General features: G+C 41.0%; 1 protein-coding gene across 1 annotated transcript in view; it reads left to right on the forward strand.

The window, feature by feature from the left end:
- Positions 1–20,440, forward strand: part of eys (eyes shut homolog) — an 877,903-nt gene that overhangs the window by 693,518 nt on the left and 163,945 nt on the right. The window contains 1 exon segment of the mRNA XM_060915649.1: positions 3,424–3,574. Coding sequence (XP_060771632.1) covers positions 3,424–3,574 — 151 coding nt within the window.

Consider the following 20,440-nt stretch of genomic DNA (forward strand, 5'->3'; position numbering starts at 1 on the left):
GCTTTGAGAAACAAATTCTTTCAACTTGGCAATAAGAGACCACAATGCAAAGGCAAAATACTACAACTGCTACTACAAATCTGTCACATCAACAAACCAGCAAGTGAGGAGGAAGACTAGGCGATATGATGCCCATACCCATAGATCAGTTTTTTTTGTATTAGTACTAAGAAGACGTAAACAAACCATCCAACACCATCGAAGACAGTGCCTACCGTGAATACACAACACTGTTATTGAAAGATCTGTATTTTGTATCTGTATATTTGTGATGAACACTCTAAATACTGTAGGCACTGCTGATGATAGTAACACACGTTTCTGCTGAACTGCACACCCAAGAGATTCTTTTAAGCTGGGAAGGGTGTCAAAACAATCCAAATCGAAGTGTTCATAGCACAGGACGGATGTTGGTGAGGGCTCCCACTTGTCACGAGTGCGCCTGACTTGCTTCACCCACTTCGCATGCACCTCGGGATCTCTAGGAAACTTGAATAAACTTACCCCATCCTTGTGGGTTTTGGAGCAAAAGCCGGCAACACAACGCGAAGGCATAATATATATATATATATATATATATATATATATATATATATATATATATATATATATATATGTGTGTATAATAATAATACTAATAATGACAAACTGAACACCTGTCGCATCAACAACAAACTGGTAAGTGAGGAGGAAGATTCTTTCGATGACGTCATATAGCCCCTCCTCCTCATTCATCTCCTGGGTGCTGCAGCCCCGTCAAATTTGCCCAAATAGCCGCGTTTTTTATCATAACTTGTAAAATAGGCACCTTCGTGAATTAATATATGGATCATTGGGAATTACTTTTTATGTTATAAAACATCGCCAAAGATGTCAAAAACGTGTCATCAGATCTTTAAAGCAGGGTTAGGTTATAAAAAAAAATATCCCAAGCTCTGAACATCTCAAGAAGCACTGTTCAATCCATCATTCAAAAATGGAAAAAGTATGGCACAACTGCAAACCTACCAAGACATGGCCGTCCACCTAAACTGACAGAGCGAGCAAGGAGAGCAGCCAAGAGGCCCATGATCACTCTGGAGGAGCTGCAGAAATCCACAGCTCAGGTGGGAGAATCTGTGCACAGGACAACTATAAGTCGTACACTCCACAAATCTGGTCTTTTTGGAAGAGTGGCAAGAAGAAAGCCATTGTTGAAAGACAGGCATAAGAAATGTAGGAGACATAGCAAACATGTGGAAGAAGGTGCTTTGGTCAGATGAGACCAAAGTTGAACTTTTTGGCTTAAATGCAAAGCGCTATATGTGGTGGAAAACTAACACTGCTCATCACCCTGCACACACCATCCCCACTGTGAAACATGGTGGTGGCACCATCATGCTATGGGGATGCTTTTCTTCAGCAGGGACAGGGAAGCTGGTCAGAGTTGATGGGAAGATGGATGGAGCTAAATACAGGGCAATCCTGAAAGAAAACCTGTTGGATGCTGCAAAAGACCTGAGACCGGGAAGGAGATTCACCTTCCAGCAAGACAGTGACCCTAAACATACAGCCAGAGCTACAATGGAATGGTTTAGATCAAAGAATATTCATGTGTTAGAATGGCCCAGTCAAAGTCCAGACCTAAATTCCATTGAGCATCTGTGGCAAGACTTGCAAATTGCTGTTCACAGACGCTCTCCATCCAATCTGGCTGAGCTTGAGCTATTTTGCAAAGAAGAATGGGCAAAAATTTCAGTGTCTAGATGTGCAAAGCTGGTAGAGACATACCACAAAAGACTTGCAGCTGTAATTGCAGCAAAAGGTGGCTCTACAAAGTATTGATGAAGGGGGGCTGAATACTAATGCACATCACATTTTTCAGATTTTTATTTGTTTAAAATTTTGAAAACCATTTATCATTTTCGTTTCACGTCACAATTATGTGCTACTCTGTGTTGGTCTATCACATAAAACCTCAATAAAAAACTTTTAAGTTTGTGGTTGTAAGGTGGAAAAATGTTGAAAAGTTCAATGGGTATGAATAATTTTGCAAGGCACTGTATACACACACACACACACACACACGTGTGTGTGTGTGTGTGTGTATATACAGTACACACACACAAGAAATGGTATCTAGACCCACAAACTGGTCTTGGAAGGTTAATGTGCAAGAGGACTATTTTGTACCAGAGCATGCAAAGCAAATATACCATACACTCCCTGTCCACTTTATTAGAAATAATTGTACAGCTGCTCATTGATGCAGCAGGCCAATCACCCAATAATGTTGCAATAGTCTCATCTCATCTCATTATCTCTAGCCGCTTTATCCTGTTCTACAGGGTCGCAGGCAAGCTGGAGCCTATCCCAGCTGACTACAGGCAAAAGGCGGGGTACACCCTGGACAAGTCGCCAGGTCATCACAGGGCTGACACATAGACACAGACAACCATTCACACCTACGGTCAATTTAGAGTCACCAGTTAACCTAACCTGCATGTCTTTGGACGAAACCGGAGCACCCGGAGGAAACCCACGCGGACACAGGGAGAACATGCAAATTCCGCACAGAAAGGCCCTCACTGGCCACGGGGCTCGAACCCGGACCTTCTTGCTGTGAGGCGACAGCGCTAACCACTACACCACAGTACCGCCCCATAGAGGACGTTGATGAATTTACTCTATTGCAATAGTGCAATGCATAAAATCATGCATCAACACTTTGTTGAGAGAGATCAGAGGAGAATGGCCAGACTTGTGAGCTGACAGGAAGGCTGGGATAATTCAGATAATCATTCTTTTTTTCCTGTGCTGAGCAGAAAAGCATATTGAAACACATAATACGTCAAACCTGGACGTGGATAGACTACAACAACAGAAGACTACACTCGGTTCCCCTCCTGTCAACTAAGAACAGGAATCTGAGGCTATTATTGGCACAGGCTCTTTTTCCAGTATTCACTTGTCCACTTTAACTGCCTAGTGGTCTTCTGTTGTTTTATTTTACATGGTTATTCCTGTTCCTATTTTGAAAAGGATATTACAGAATCTTAACACATCCCCAAAATGTTATTTTCTTGATTTAGTATTTTCTTGATGAAACGATAAACAATATTAGAACAAAATGTTCTTTCAAAGATGTTTTCTTGATATCATCTTAACAGATGATAAATATTATAATTTGAACAGCATTTTAAAAAATCCTTTTTTGGTGTTAAGTATGCATATTTGTGCTTATTTAATTAGATAAAGCCTCGTTTGAATAAATAAATGTCATTTTTGGAACAGTTTCAATACAAAATATTGATCGTTTTCAATAATTACCCTATTCACCTGTGGTGGGTTTCTGAAAATATCAGGCTTCACCCACAGCAGTTTTGGTAGACTGATAGCAGATAAGTTATTCTTTAACTGATGGCATGAACTCTGTGTGTTCAGCTGAGGAGCAGAAGTTTGGGGATCGTTTTCTCCATGTGTTCCTTCAGGATGGATATCCAGGTGCCAGATTGGGGTGCAGTGGCAGTGATGTTTTGGAAGTCCTTTCCAGTCAGATAATTAAAAATAACACTGTGGTCCCAATAACTGTGAGGTGAGTACTGTTCCAGTTGTAAAAGTAGTTCATAGAAGAAAAGTCTGTGGTTTGTGAATGGTGCCAGTAAAACCTGACAGCTACATGATTGACACAGCTGAAACCACATCCCTGGGTTATACCATTGTTTCAAGCCATACTGAGCACTGAAACGAAAGTTTGGCAGTATAGTTTGAATCAAATTGATCATATTCTGATTAACAGGAAAACTTTCAAGTTGTCAAGTTACACAAGTTGGAAGAATTTATGCTTGTTTGCACACTGAGGCGAAGCAGCACTGACCAGGTAGATGAGCTGATGTTGTTATAAATAAATCCCCCTGTATGTTAGTCACAGTTTTATTGATTTTATCTAAATGTTTGGTACATTGAGTCATCTGTTTAGATGGAATGACAGTGCAGGTACATGATAGCAAAGTACAATATAAGCATTAAATTGCTTGATTCTGTTTTTTTTTTCTCTCTCTCTCTCTAATTTATTCACTATTGTGTGTGTGTGTGTGTGTGTGTGTGTGTGTGTGTGTGTGTGTGTGTGTGTGTGTGTGTAAAGTACCAGTCAAGTGTTTGGACATACCTACTCATTCATAGGTTTTTCTGTATTTTAATTATTTTCTACATTGTAGAGCAATACTGAAGACATCAGAACTAGGAAATAACATAGGGACCATCTATGGAATTATGTGGCAAACAAAAAGAGTGTTTTAAATAAACAAAATATGTTGCATATTTTGGATTCTTCAAAGCAGCCACTGTTTTTCTTGATGGTTTGCACACTACTGGCATCATCTTAACCAGTTTCAGGAGGTAGTCACCTGGAATGATTTTCAGTTAACAGGTGTGCCTCGTCAAAAGTTCATTAGTAGAGGCTTGTGCTCCGTAGCGTTCCGTTAAACACAGTCAGGTTGGAACACATGATATCCATTACTTTTCCATTATGGAATACTGAGTAGGAATGAAAATTTGTTATCTAATCCATGTTGGTTTTGCCTCATAAAATAATGGGTGTTGTATGTGAAAGGGGCTATAGTGGCTCACACATTGTGTCATTATTAAGTTTCAATTATGTTGAATGTTTCAATTGACTGAAAATAGAAACCTAAGATGTTTAGTCCAGCAGTGCTTACATTTACTGTTTTGATGAGACATGACCATATTGTAGTATATCAACATTTGATTTCTGTATTAAAATGTCTAGAAATACAGTACCAGTCAAAAGTTTGTGCACCCCTACTCTACTCATTCGTAGGTTTTTCTGTATTTTGACTATTTTCTACATTGTAGAACAATAGTGAATACATCAAAACTATGAAATAACATATGGAACATCTGTGGAATTATGTGGTAAACAAAAAAGTGATAAATTAGCTTTCATATTTTAGATTCTTCAAAATAGCCAGGGTTTACCTTGATGATGTTTTGCACACATCAGGTAGTCACCTTTAATGCTTTTCAATTAACAGGTGTGCTTTGTCAAAAGTTAATTAGTGGAGTTTCTTACCTCCTTCAAGTGTTTGAGATCATCAAACAGTCCCTAATAAATCATAAAAAAGACAGTGAATAGCCCTATTCCACAACTGTAGTAATCCATATTATGTCAAGAACTGCTCAACTAAGTAAAGAGAAATGATAGTCTGTCAGTCTTTAAGAAATTACTTGTCTTTTAATTAATAAAAATAAAGGAAAACCATTGAATTAGAAGTTGTCTCCAAACACTGAGTGGTACTGTAGGTTTAATAATCATGTATGTGGATTACAAGCCAGAGGTGGGTTAACAGATGAGACAGATGATTATTAGGTGTGGTTACAGAAGTGAGGAGCACAATTCATTATTGACAGGTTTATTCTCTCAGCAATTGTCAGATTGCCAACTAAAATGCTCAGATGTTTAACTTTTGCTTTTGAAGTAATTGCTGTACCTCTGTTGTGAGAAATATGTGGCTGTAAGAGAGGAGTCTGTATGATATTCACATACACAGTGCAAAATGTTAAAAGAAAAAAGACATCTGGAGTTCAGAAACTTCAATCTTGCCACTCACAGCTGTCTGACCAAGATTGGCCCTGCTTCCAGGGTGGGGAGAGTGACATTTAGGGTGACAATGCCTAACTCATGTATTATACCATGACATTAGTTGCAGTTTGACAAGATACAGTGACTTCACTAGTCTCAAAATAAGCATGTGTTTATGTGCATATTCTGTGTAAGGCCAGTGTTATACAACCCCAACTTAGAAAAAGCAGTGATTTCTAAATTTACAGTGTCTTGCAAAAGTATTCATCCCCTGGTGTTTGTCCTGTTTTGTTGCATTACAAGCTGGAATTAAAATGGATTTTGGGGGAGTTAGCGCCATTTGATTTACACAACATGCCTACAAATTTAAATGTGAAAATTGTTTTATTGTGGCACAAACAATAATTAAGATAAAAAAAACAGAAATCTGGAGTATGCATAGGTATTCACCCCCTTTTGTATGAAACCCCTAAATAAGAGCTGGTCCAACCAATTCACTCCATAAGTCACATAATTAGTTGATTAAGATCCACCTGTGTCCAGTCAAAGTGTCATATGATCGGTCACATGATGTCTGTATAAATCAACCTGTTCTGGAAGGACCCTGACTGTGCAACACTAATAAGCAAGCAACATGAAAACCAAGGAGCACTCCAAACAGGTCAGAGATAAAGTTGTGGAGAAGTAAAGATCAGGGTTGGATTATAAAAAATATCCCAAACTTTGAATATCCCATAGAGCACCATTAAATCCATTATAGCAGAATGAAAAGAATATGTCATCACTACAAACCTGGCAGGGCGGCACGGTGGTGTAGTGGTTAGCGCTGTCGCCTCACAGCAAGAAGGTCCGGGTTTGAGCCCCGTGGCCGGCGAGGGCCTTTCTGTGCGTAGTTTGCATGTTCTCCCCGTGTCCGCATGGGTTTCCTCTGGGTGCTCTGGTTTCCCCCACAGTCCAAAGACTTGCAGGTTAGGCTAACTGGCGACTTTAAATTGACCATGAGTGTGAATGGTTGTCTGTGTCTATGTGTCAGCCCTGTGATGACCTGGTGACTTGTCCAGGGTGTACCCCGCCTTTCGCCCGTAGTCAGCTGGGATAGGCTCCAGCTTGCCTGTGACCCTGTAGAACAGGATAAAGCGGCTAGAGATGATGAGATGAGATGAGATGAGATGAGATGAGATGAGATGAGATGAGACAAACCTGGCAAGAGAAGGCCGCCCACCAAAACTCACAGACCAGGCAAGGAGGGCATTAATCAGAGATTCAATAAAGACACCAAAGATAATACTGAAGGAGCTGCAAAGATCCACATCAGAGATGGGAGTATCTGTCCATAGGACCACTTTAAGCTGTACACTCCACAGAGTGGGGTTTTAGTGGCCAGAAAAAAAGTAATTGCTTAAGAAAACACTTTTGGAGTTTGCCCAACAGCATGTGGCAGACTCTCCAAACACATTGAAGAAGATTCTCTGGTCAAATTAGACTAAAATTTATATTTTTGGCCATCATCGGAAGTGCCATATGTGGCGCAAACCCAACACCCTGAGAAAACCATTCCTACAGTGAAGCATGGTGGTGGCAGTGTAATGCTGTGGGGATATTTTTCATCTGCAGGGACAGGAAAGCTGGTTAGGACTGAAGGAAAGATGGATGGCACTAAATACAGGGCAACTCTGGAGGAAAACCTGTTTGAGTTAGCCAGAGGTTTGAGACTGAGACAAAGGTTCACATTCCAGCAGGACAATGACCCTAAACATACTGCTAAAGTTACACTGGAGTGGTTTAAAGGGAAACATTTAAATGTCTTGGAATGGCCTAGTCAAAGTTCAGACCTCAATCCAATTGAGAATCTGTGGCATAATTTGAGATTGCTGTACACCAATGCAACCTATCTAACTTGACGGAGTTGCAGCAGTTTTGCCTTGAGGAATGGGCAAAAATCCCATTGGCTAGATGTGCTAAGCTAATAGAGACATAGCCCATAGACTTTCAGCTGTAACTGCAGCAAAAGGTAGCTCTACAAAGTATTGATTTTTTTTTTTTTTTGGGGGGGGAGGTGAATACCTATGCACACTCCAGATTTCTGTTTTTTCATCTTAATTATTTTTTGTGTCACAATAAAACAGCAATTTTCACCTTTAAAGTTGTAGGCATGTTATGTAAATCAAATGGTGCTAACCCCCCCCAAAAAAATCCATCTTAATTCCAGCTTGTATTGCAACAAAACAGGACAAACACCAAAGGGGATGAATACTTTTGCAATACACTGTACTTTGACTTGTATTTCATTGCAGATAGTATGACCCAAAGATATCTCATGTTTTGGGATTTTTGTTTTTTGTTTTTTGTTTTTTTTCCCCTCTGCTCAACTTCATTTCATTTGTTAATATACATCAACTCCTGCATTTTAGGCCTGCAGTGCATTTAAAAAAAATACAGTTGGAATGGGGAAATAGGGCTACTGATGAGGTAAACCTATGAAATGATGATGTGATTTGTAACAGGCAATGTCAACATGCGATTGTAATCATGATTTGGTACAAAAGCTGTATCCAGGAAAGGCTTAGTCTTTGTGGAGCAAAGATGGGCTGAGGATCTCTAGTTTGTCAATAAATGTGTGAGAAAATTATTGAAATGTTTAAAACATTGTTCCTCAAAGAAAGATAGGAAGGGATTTGGATATTTCACCCTCTACAGTACATAATATCATTAAATGATTCAAGGACTCTAGAGGAATTTCAGTGCGTAAAGGGCAAGGGCACAAGCCTAAGCTGAACACCCATGATCTCTGATCCCTCAGATGGTACTGCATCAAGAACCGTCATTCATCTATAGCTGAGATAACCACATGGGCTCAGGATTACTTTGGCAAGACTTTGTGATGTACTACAATATGAAGTTACATCCACAAATGCCAGTTAAAACATTACTGTGCAAAAAGAAAGATTTATATTAACTGTATCCAGAAGCGCCATCGAGGCCTCAGAGGCATCTGGGATGGACTGTCACACAGTGGAAATGTTCATTATGGTCAGACAAATAAGTATTCCAGGTCTTTTTTCTTTTTTTTGTAAGAAATGGACACCGTGTGCTCCAGACCAAAGATGAAAAGGACCATCCAGACTGTTACAAGCAACAAGTCCAAAAGCCAGGATATGTCAGGGTATGAGGTTGTGTTAGTGCCCTTGGAAACTTGCACTTCTGTGATCGCAACATAAATGCAGAAAAGTATATTGAGATTTTAGAGCAACATATGCTGCCTTCAAGATGACACTTTTTCCAGGGGTATTTCAACAAGACAATGCAAAACCACATTCTGTACCCATTACAAAGGCATGGCAGAAGAAGAAGAAGAGGGTGCCTGACCCTCTGTGTCCAACTGAGAATGTGTGCCTAATTTTGAAAGAAAAAATATGATAATGATGACCCTGTACTGTTACATACCTTAAGACCTGTTTGCAGGAAGAATGGGACAAAATAACCCCTGAAATGCTTCATCACTTGGTGTCTTCAGTCCGTAAACATCTTTTAAGTGTTGTGAGAAGAAATGGAAACATTACAAAGTGGTAAATGCTTTATTCTTCCAATGTTTTTTGAATGTGTTGGAAGATTCAGAATTGAAATAAATAAGTTTTTTTTAACAAATTTCATGAGGTAAAACATCAAATAATGTGCTGTTGTATTGCTTTGAGTGCAATACAGGTCAAATATTGTTTTCAGCATACCGTCCCAACTTTTTCTGATTTGGGGTTTGTACTTTCTGCATCTGAGAGTAAGCAAGGTTCTTAAATTTTTTGTGACTGCATTGGACCACTACCCTAAAAGGGCACCACCGTGTATGCGCTGGAGGTCTGTCACTACCCACGTCTGTACAATTAATCTTTAAAACAATATAAAGACAATCAAATGTGCAATAATTTTGGAGGGAAATGCCAGTCTACTGCGTATGTATGGATCACATCCTCCAAGTATACTACAAAGTAGTATAATAAGAACAACTTTGCATCTGTGATGTTTGCAGCAGTCCATGTGCACATCCACAAGAGAGTATAACTGAGAATTCACAAGTGACAACTAGCTAGTGGATTAGAATTCACCTTGATTAAATTGGGAGAAAAAAGTAGGGCAAAAATTGTTTTAAAAATTACTTTACATCTCATTGTAACTCCAGTATTTTACAATACTTGACTGTAATAATTCCATTTATTTTACTGTCATGAATCAGAGTTGAAACTATCAGATTTTTATGTTCGCACAGCTAAAAATGAAGTATTTTTCACATCACTTAATATCTGTGAACTTAATTCTGTTTCTGGTTTGTATCTATGCTCACTCTGCTGGACTAGTAGCCTTGAAAAACTAGCATATAAAGCAGTTTAGTCATTAGATTACACATTGCATTCACCAGTGTACAGTGTTGTCAAGAATAGAATACTTTTGCAAATACTAAATTTAGGTGACCTGCTTATAATGGGAGATAATTGGGTAGGATTTAAACAGTGGTTTGACTGAATTCAACCTCGTGATCTACATACTCGCTTTACCTCACTCTGGAGATCTTGCACTCAGCCTTACTCAGCCAGGCTTTTCTCTTTCTCTCCCTTTCTTTTCTTTTATTAAGGGGTTTAAAGAAATGTGAACTGAAATGAATTGTCGTGGTGCAAAGGCTGCTACATAAGAGATAAAAGAGATTAAAGTGTAATTGAGGGTACTTTTACTCCCCCAGAAAGCCTCGTCTTAATTTTATAGGCTTTGCTCAATTCTTATTGAACAAAGTAAGGAAATATTCAGCAGGAGAGACTGCTCTTCTTATATATAGGCTCGCTTTTCAGCAAGAAGCATAGCTTTTATTGTTGTCCTCAGTAGCCAGAAGGACTAAGATTAAATGAAAATGAATCCTCGGGTCATTTTCATTGGTGGCTAAAATTTAGTTTTCATTTATTCTTTCTTTCAAATCAGTGTCTGTGTTATTTTTATTTTCAAGAGAAGTTAAAAATGTGGTTAAAAGATATGGGGCTCTATTTTCATGACAATGCACACATAATTAGAGCCCCTCATACTATACTAACCACCTCAACAGGGTTTTTTAGACTGATGGTACACTAGTCTCTGAGCTAGCTGAATTAGAATGAGGATGGGTTTTGAATAGAAATTACAAAGCACTTCTATAAGTCAGTCTGGGTAAAGGTGTATGCTAAATACCATACATGAAAATGGACATTTGTTTGCTGATACACAATAAACTGCTGCTGTTTTGTGCTCAGGATGAACTGAACTTCTGTGCTTGTGAACTGTTTTGGATGGCTCCACATGGATTCTAAACATTAGAGCTTTGAAAAAAAATAGTTTATGCCAAGTCTTGCATAAACTATTTAGGGGATAATCAATCAGATTTGTACTTCCTATGAACTGCTGATATAAAGGCCCTAGTGCTTATCCCAGGACTTCTGTTCACAATCTGCTCATCCAGAACATCCTTTCCCCACACTTAGTAATGTCTGAATGTATAGGATACAGTAGTAGAGTAATGATTTATAATCCTACTATCTGGTGTCCCCCAGAAGAAGATGAGTTCCCTTTTGAGTCTGAAAGTTTCTTCTTCATGTTGTTTTCAGGGAGTTTTTCTGTGCCATTGTTGCCTCTGGCTTGCTCATTAGGGATCTAAATCTACATCTGGATTTCACTAAATGTACTTTGTGGCTGTTGTTAAAAGCTCTATACAAATTGAAGTAAATTGGATGAGTGCATTGAATCGAATTGGATGTTTTATGCATGCGTAAACTCGATAGAACTATATCCAAATCCATTAAACATCACATTACTATATTAAAACAACCAATTTATTTACATAATAGTCAGCAGTATCAGTGCTGTTAGAATACCATTAGAAATGTCAGTCACATTGGCAGTTCCACTTTCTCTCTCATGACCTCTCTATGGTCATGAGCATTTAGACCTCATCTCAAAGAATGATGTCAGAATCATAGAATGATTAATAATCTGTAAAAATCTGCGCGCACGCGCACACACACACACACACACACAGTTCCTAAAACAGCAACACTGAAGGAGCTGCAGGAATTTCTGGCAAGTACTGGTTGTGTACTACATGTGACAACAATCTCCTGTATTCTCCATATGTCTGGACTATGAGGTAGGGTCAAAGAAAAACATCTAGGCCCAGCTAAATTTTGCAAAAAAAAAAAAATACATCAACTCTCCCAAAAGCATGTGGGAAAATGTATTATGGTCTGATGAAACCAAGGTTGAACTTTTTGGTCACAGTTCCAAAAGGTATGTTTCATGCAAAAACAACACTGCGCATCACCAAAAGAACACCATCTCCACGGTGAAGCATGGTGGTGGCAGCATCATGTTTTGGGGTCATTTTTCTTCAGCTGGAACAGGGGCTTTAGTCAAGGTGGAGGGAATTATGAACAGTTCTAAATACCAGTCAATTTTGGCCCAAAACCTTCAGGTGTCTGCTAGAAACCTGAAGATGAAGAGAAATTTCATTGTTCAGCACAACAATGACCCCAAAAAAGTTTTGGAATGGCCCAGCCAGAGCCCAGACCAAACTCCAGTTGAAAATCTGTGGGGTGACCTGAAGAGGGCTGTGTACAAGAGATGCCCTTGCAATCTGACAGATTTGGAGTGCTTCTGCAAGGAAGAGTGGGCAAATATTGCCAAGTCTGGACATGGCAAGCTACCACAATAGACTCCTACCCAAAAAGACTGAATGCTGTAATTAAATCAATAGGTGCTTCAACAAAGTATTAGTTTAAGGGTGTGCACACTTATGCAACCAGCTTATTGTACCTTTTAATATTTTTTATGTTTTTCCCCCAACAGATTTGTTTGTTTTTTAATTGAATTGTACAGGTTGTAGGTCACATAAAAGGTGGGAAAAGTTTTGAAATTATTTGTCATGATCTCATTATCTCTAGCCGCTTTATCCTTCTACAGGGTCGCAGGCAAGCTGGAGCCTATCCCAGCTGACTACGGGCAAAAGGCGGGGTACACCCTGGACAAGTCGCCAGGTCATCACAGGGCTGACACATAGACACAGACAACCATTCACACCTATGGTCAATTTAGAGTCACCAGTTAACCTAACCTGCATGTCTTTGGACTGTGGGGGAAACCGGAGCACCCGGAGAAAACCCACGCGGAGAACATGCAAACTCCACACAGAAAGGCCCTCGCCGGCCACGAACCCGGACCTTCTTGCTGTGAGGTGACAGTGCTAACCACTACACCACCGTGCCGCCCCTATCATTATCTCATTTTTTTATATCAGAAAAACCTATGATTTTAACGGGGTGTGGACACTTTTTATATCCACTGTACATGAGCTCAGATACTCATGATTGCCCAGTGGTGCACTAATCTTCAGGGGATGTTTCCTATCCATTCACTTGGTAGATGATTAAAAATACATTTAAGTATCATGAGGTCCATAATAGAAAGTGTCAAAAGTCTGAAAGTGTTGAAAATTGCAAATAAGAAGACCCATGAGCATACTACCAATGACCTACTACCACCTCACCCCCCTCCTTGCTTTAATTAAGAAGATTTTATTTGATTTATTTATTATTAAAATTACATTGTGTAAAAATGATACAATAACATTTGGATAACACAATAAAGTGCAAGCACTTGTTTCCAGGACATTGTGGTCCAAGAGGAGTTGCATGATCAACATGGGAACAAAAGTTAGAGTGTACAATAACAAGTGGGGTTAAAAATTATGTAGTAAACAAAATAAAAATAAAATTAAAATACCATAAATAAATGTTTAATACCAAATGAAGGCTGAAGATTTCTGAGAACAATAACTATTGAACAAAAAATGCTTTAACCTGAGACTTAAATTGGGGTTTGTACCTGAGTTTCTGTATATGACTAGGTAGGTTATTCCATAACAAGATACTGGTGTAACAAAAAGATTTACCATGGCACGTCACAGAGGGTATCTGGAGAGATGTGCTACTGGATTTTGTTCCGACTGAATGACAATTATGTGCAGGTTGAAAGTGAAACAAGCAATAATTTGGAGCTTTACCATTGACAATATTTAATTTGAGTTGGTTAACACGTAATTCGACAGGCAACATACCAACTGATTCAAATTCATGAGTGCTAGTATGAGTTCTGGCTGGTGCATTTAAAGGAACCGAATTACTTTGTTTTGGGTACACTGTAACTCCATCCATTATCTGTAGCTTATCCTGTTCTACAGGGTCTCAGGCAAGCTGGAGCCTATCCCAGCTGACCATGGGCAAGAAGCGGGGTACACCCTGGACAAGTCGCCAGGTTATCCCAGGGCTGACACAGAGACAAACAACCATTCATACCTATGGTCAGTTTAGAGCCACCAATTAACCTAACTTGCATGTCTTTGGGGGAAACTGGAGCACCTAGAGGAAATCCATGCAGACACGGGGAGAACATGCAAACTCCACACAGAAAGCTGGGCTCGAACCCAGGACCTTCTTACTGTGAGGCAACAGTGCTAACCACTACACCACCGTGCCGCCGACACTGTAACTTAGTCTTGTATTTCTTATTTAAACCAGTGTCCCATGAAATGCTGGCATAGTCAAAATGACATTGGATCAAGGCAGTTCTATTGTGAACATTCCTTGTTTTTCTTTAGAGGAATTTAAGCTTAGTATTTGCCCTGGTAATTATATTTATGGCCATGTTCTCTCCAGGTAAAGATTGATCGAGAGTGGCACCTAGGTATTTCACCTTAGTGTGGCATTTCAGTGTACCGGTATTACCTATACATTGCATCTAAATGCAATTTTGCTTTTTGTTTGTATTTGTGTTTGGGTGGGCGGCACGGTGGTGTAGTGGTTAGCGCTGTCGCCTCACAGCAAGAAGGTCCTGGGTTCGAGCCCCGGGGCCGGCGAGGGCCTTTCTGTGTGGAGTTTGCATGTTGTCCGCGTGGGTTTCCTCTGGGTGCTCTGGTTTCCCCCACAGTCCAAAGACATACAGGTTAGGTTAACTGGTGACTCTAAATTGACTGTAGGTGTGAATGGTTGTCTATGTGTCAGCCCTGTGATGACCTGGTGACTTGTCCAGGGTGTACCCTGCCTTTTGCCCGTAGTCAGCTGGGATGGGCTCCAGCTTGCCTGTGACCCTGTAGAAGGATAAAGCGGCTAGAGATAATGAGATGAGATGAGACTATGAGGGCAGTAGCATCTGCATATAAGAGCATTTTGCAGCAAACAGCTGATGAAATGTCATTCATGTATATAAGGAAAAGCAATGGACCAAGAAATGATCCTTGCAGTACTCCAAATTCAATGAATAAGGGAGTTGAGATCATGCCACTAATTTCAACTGACTTTTTTCACTCTGTCAAATAGGACTGAAACCAGCTGAATCATGACATCCTAGAGTTTCAAGTTTCTGTAGCAGGATCCTATGGTCTACTGTATTGAAAGCTTTCTGTAAATTGAGCAGTACTATGCCTATATATTGGCCTTTGGCTTGCTTCAGTTTCATATAGTCAGTTAAATTAGCCAAACATGTTTCAGTAGAATATGCAGATCTGAAACCTGATTGGTATTAATACAGGAGCTTATGGGCTTGGAGAAAGCTGTCTAATTGTATGAGATTCAAGATGTTTATTTGTCATATACACAATAACAGACACAGCGGTTTATTATTGAGTAATGGAATTCTTATTTTGCAACTGCCTGACCAAACTATGCTTACTAATGTAAAAAGAAATATATATAAAATACGAAATATAAAATATAAAGTGCATATGGAATGCAAAATATAAAAGTAGAATGAAAATAAATGAAGATAACAAAAAAAGGCAATCAAACAATATGCAAACATAGAGGTAGATATACTGTGCAATGTGCAATGTCTTGTGCAAAATTGCAAATATAGAGGTAGATGGTGATAATCCGTGGTTCAAAAGCCTGATGGCCTGGGGGTAAAAACTGTTTTTCAGTCTAGTAGTCCTTGCTTTCACACTCCTGTAGCGTCTGCCAGATGGTAGGAGTGTGAATAGTCTGTGTTGTGGGTGTATTTGGTCCCTGATGATGCTCTGTGCCCTTTTTGTGACCCGGGTGTTGTAAATGTCCTATAGTGGGGGGAGGACAAATGAACTGTGCCATTTTAATGACACGCTGAAGAGCCTTTCTGTCCTGAGTTGTGCAGTTCCCGTACCACACAGTGATGGAATTTGTCAGGACACTCTCCACTGTGCACCTGTAGAAGTTGCTGAGGAGTTTGGTGGACAGTCCAAATTTCCTCAGCTTCCTCAGGAATAAGAGTCTCTGTTGAGCCTTCTTGATGGTCTGCTGTGTGTTGTGTGTCCAGGTGAGATCCTCACTGATGTGAGTTCAGAGGAATTTAAATGTTTTCACCCTCTCCGCCTATGTCCCGTCAATGTGCAGCGAGGCGTGCTGGTCTCTCCTCCTCTTCCTCGGGTCAATAATCATCTCCTTGGTCTTCTCAGCATTCAAGGAGAGGTTATTTTCCCGGCACCAGGAGACCAGCCGAGCCACCTCCTCCCTGTAGGCTCTCTCATCTCCGCCGGTGATCAGCCCAATGACAGTGGTGTCATCAGCAGACTTGATGGTGGAAGTGTTACTCTGGGAGGGGGTACAGTCATAGGTGAAGAGGGTGTACAGGAGTGGACTGAGCACACAGCCTTGGGGGGGTCCCTGTGCTCACTGTCTTGGTGCTGGATGTTCTGGTACCGACTCTGACAGCCTGGGGTCTGTTTGTGAGAAAGTCCAGGACCCAGCAGCAGAGGGAGGATGTCAGTCCAAGGGTGGAGAGCTTCTCAGTCAGTCTGCTGAGGATGACAGTGTTGAAGGCTGAACTGTAGTCCACAAACAGCATTTGAACATAGGTGTCCCTGTGTTCCAGGTGTGACAAGGCTGTGTGGATGGCTGCATTGACGGCATCATCAGTTGAATGGTTCTGACGATATGCAAATTGAAGGGGGTCTATTGTGTCTGGGATGTCCTTTTTGATGTGTGACATGACTATCCTCTCAAAACACTTCATTACAACTGAAGTGAGTGCAATAGAGATCTTGCAGTCACGTGACCGGAAAGTACACAACCCCCATCTTGTCGGTCAAAAACACCGCTGAATACTGCTGCACTCGTGTACAGAATGGATCAATTTCAACCGACGGACTACACGGCTCATTTTTCTAATGAACAGATAACTAGATATATGTCTAAAATAAACGATCTACAGATTTGTGACCCTTATGGCTTACCGGACGGAGTTTTCACGACCGGATTTTGAACTGCCAGCGGAATACCCGGACATGTATGATTACCTCATCAACTTTCCCTCGCTGTTCAGTGGTGTGTGTGCTTATAAATCTCTGGACAGTTTTCTTTACAGAAATTCAGGATTTGTCAGCGACTCAGATGTGGCATCTTGTAAACAAGAAAATAATCCTCATTGGATGGGTAAGTCACTTAAGTATTGAGTATAGCACTGACCAGCCGATTATAGAATAGAATAAGGTAATTCCAAATCGTCCATCTTGTTTACATGGATCTGGCGTTGGAGAGGTAGAGGCTTGGCAGTGGAGGTTTGAGTAGCTGTTTTCTGAGCTTAGTCAACAGGCCGGCTCTGCAGCCTCGCTTTTGCTTCGGCTTCCGGCGCCGCCTCCTTCGCTTTGCTTCCAATAACAATCCACAGAGACCCCGCTGGTCTCGCCATCTTGTCCGGAATGTTTTTTTTTTTTCTCGTCCGGAATGTTGTGCATGCGATGGAAATCGCTACAAACTGTCATTTTCTGCTGGAAACCAATGTCCAGTAAGTCCATACAGTTGCAGTGGATATTGAAGTCCGGTACAGACGAACAACACGCAAAAATATACACAAAAAACATAAAAAACGTGCACAGGTAGGGAGAGCTTGTAGCCGCAGCCGTTGTAGTAGAATTGTATATAGTAGGGTTTTCCAGAAGAAAAGGTAGAAGTAAAAGCAGAAGTAGAACCAGAAGTAGAAGTAGAAGGCGGAATATGGCGTTTGACCGACACGATGGCGTCCGTCACAATCTGGATCGGCTGTGACGTCACATGCAAGTGCTCCATTGGGCGATAGTTATTCAGGCATGTTATATTGTTTTTCTTTGGGAGGGGCACTATGGTGGTGGTCTTGAAGCATGTGGCCACAGACGACATGGAGAGGGACAGGTTGAAAATGTCTGTGAAGATCTCTGCTAACTGTGTGGAGCAGGCCCTCAAAGCATGGCCGGGGATGTTGTCAGGGCCGGCTGCCTTTTGGGGGTTAGTCCTCCTGAAGACCTTGCTCACCTCGGTTATGGTCACAGTAGGTGAAGAGCTCTGTGCTGCCTCTGCTGGTAGAATCCCTCTGCGTTGGTTGGTGTTGAGGGTGTCGAAGCAAGCATAGAACTCGTTCAGCTCATCTGGTGATGTGTTGTGGTTGGCTGTGACCCTGCTGTTCTTCTGCTGGAAATTGGTGATGTGTTGCAGGCCCTGCCACATGCATCTGGAGTCTGAGGTGTTGTAATATCCTTCCAGCTTCAGTCTGTATTGCCTCTTGGCTTCCCTGATGGAGCTGTGTAGGTCATAGAACTGAAGCAGTCCTGGAGCACCAGATCAGTCCCTTCATTCCAAACTTTAACAGTTTTACTCACTGGGGGGGCTTGTTTGAGAAGGGCCTTGTAAGCTGGGTAGAGGAACACAGAGATGTGGTCAGATGTGCGGTCGGCCCATGGCGGGATGTAAACAGCCAGCATAAACACAGCACTGAACTCCCTCGGTAGATAAAAGGGTCTGCACTTCACCATCAGCACTTCAATGTCTGCACAAGAGTGTTTTTCAACCACCTGTACATCCATACACCATCTGTTGTTAACATAAACACACACACCGCCACCTTTGTTTTTACTGGAAGCAGATGTGTGGTCTCCGTGGTGCATGGAGTGGGTCTGTAGTTCAATGGCCGGGTCTGGCAGGCTTGCAGTAGTCCAGGTTTCCATAAAAATCAGGGCACAACACTCTCTGATCTCACGTTGAGATGTTATCCTGGTTCTCAGCTCATCCATCTTATTCTCGAGCGAGCGAACGTTAGCTAGCAGAAGGCTAGGTAGCGGTGGTCTTGTAGCTCTAGCCTTTAGCCTAGCATGTAGCCCGCCTCTCTTACCGCACCTCCGTTTTGGGTGTGTGGATCGTCGGCCGTTTCATTTACTCGAGTCTGGTGATGATGCGGCCTGCCGGGTGGTGTCGGTGTGCCTCCGGTCAGTGTCAGCGAGGAGAAGAAAGCTACTGTCCAGAAGGACTGGATTGGGCCCGTGGTGAATTTTGCCAGTGTCCAGAAGTGTGTCTTTGCTGTAGGTGATCCTAGTGTACAAGCACTGAGCATTTGTCACGATCAAAAGTACTAAAATAAACAATAAAGACAATCGGTGTTGGGAGCGCGTCGCAAACACGTTCGCCACGGGTGGCGCCATGATTGGACAACTCTCTCAAGTAATACTGTACTCAGAATTGAGACTGGTCAATAGTTGCCTGTGTCTATTTTATCATATTTCTTATGAATTGGCATCACCCGAGCCGTTTTAAAATCATCAGTAATAATGCCTGAAGTTATAGAGAGGTTTAGAATATGTGTAATTGGAAATACAATAAGCTTGGTACCACCTTTACTAAAATTGGGTGACAATAGGTCTAAACCAGTAGCCTTGCTCGAATTTAAGTCTGAAATGATCTTAAGTACCACATCCTCAGCAGGGCTTTACATTAGCACCCGCCAAATGCAGGTAAAATTTGGCTTTGGCGGGTAATGACTTTAGTCTCACTAGCCACTTTGGTGGGTGGTTTATTCTGTGGTATGACAATATATTTTAATTGTAGTTTTCTCTGAAGGCATCTGATATAATAAATGCATTGCAATGTAATATTACGCACCTACAACTCCCATGAGCACCTGCATAAACATTCTGACAACATGTTAGAATTGTTGAGAATGTACTTTAACGTCTCAGATAAAATCAGTGATACGATAACCTGCGGTTAATGAATGAAGCAACAAAGTTGCTGATGACTGACAAGCGCACTATGTGGCAGCGTATAGCTGGAGTTTCAAACCCTGCTGCTCAGGAAAAAAGGGGCAGAGATGAACAGGGCCGGAGGCAGCATATTAAAATCACCGAGGTCAGTGATGCACAAAGCACCCGCCGAAAAATGTTCAACGTATTTAAATGAGAGGGATGAATTACACGTCACACAAGAGATATATTCCTGAAATTACTTTTAATACTGTTTGAACTGAATATCATCAGTTTTGAAAAATAAATCATGTACGTGGCAAGAGTAAGAATAATTTAAGCTTGTCTAATGGTTTGATCTGGCCCAAGCAATGAGGACAAAAGATACCCTAACCATGTAGTCTATGGAACTAAGATACATTAACAATCTGGCATCCATTACACCTACACAAAAAAAAAATTCTGGGAAAAAAAATCAGTATACACCACCATGTTTTAGGCAAAGTTATCCAAGGCAAACATAAGTTGAAACTTTCCACTCTATTGCTTTGGCTTATCGAATGATTTATTTTTAAAATCACAAACAAGACAGGCTACAACTGCGCTGCTTCAAAAATGTCAATTTAACAGCTTCATGAAATTGTGCTAATGGTTACCATGGAAACCCTGTGTCTCCTGCACTGCGTTCCTCCACCGAGTCGCGCGCTCATTCGCTTTTGTGTTCTTGGCCTCAGAGCCGTGCGCGCGAAACAGACACAGAAGACAGAATCAGCGTTTAACATAATTAACAATGCACTTTTTACGGAGATATTTTAATGTTATTCTTTTTTTTTTATCCAGTTGAA

This window comes from Neoarius graeffei, chromosome 3 (assembly GCF_027579695.1).
Source record: "Neoarius graeffei isolate fNeoGra1 chromosome 3, fNeoGra1.pri, whole genome shotgun sequence".
Classification (NCBI taxonomy): domain Eukaryota; kingdom Metazoa; phylum Chordata; class Actinopteri; order Siluriformes; family Ariidae; genus Neoarius; species Neoarius graeffei.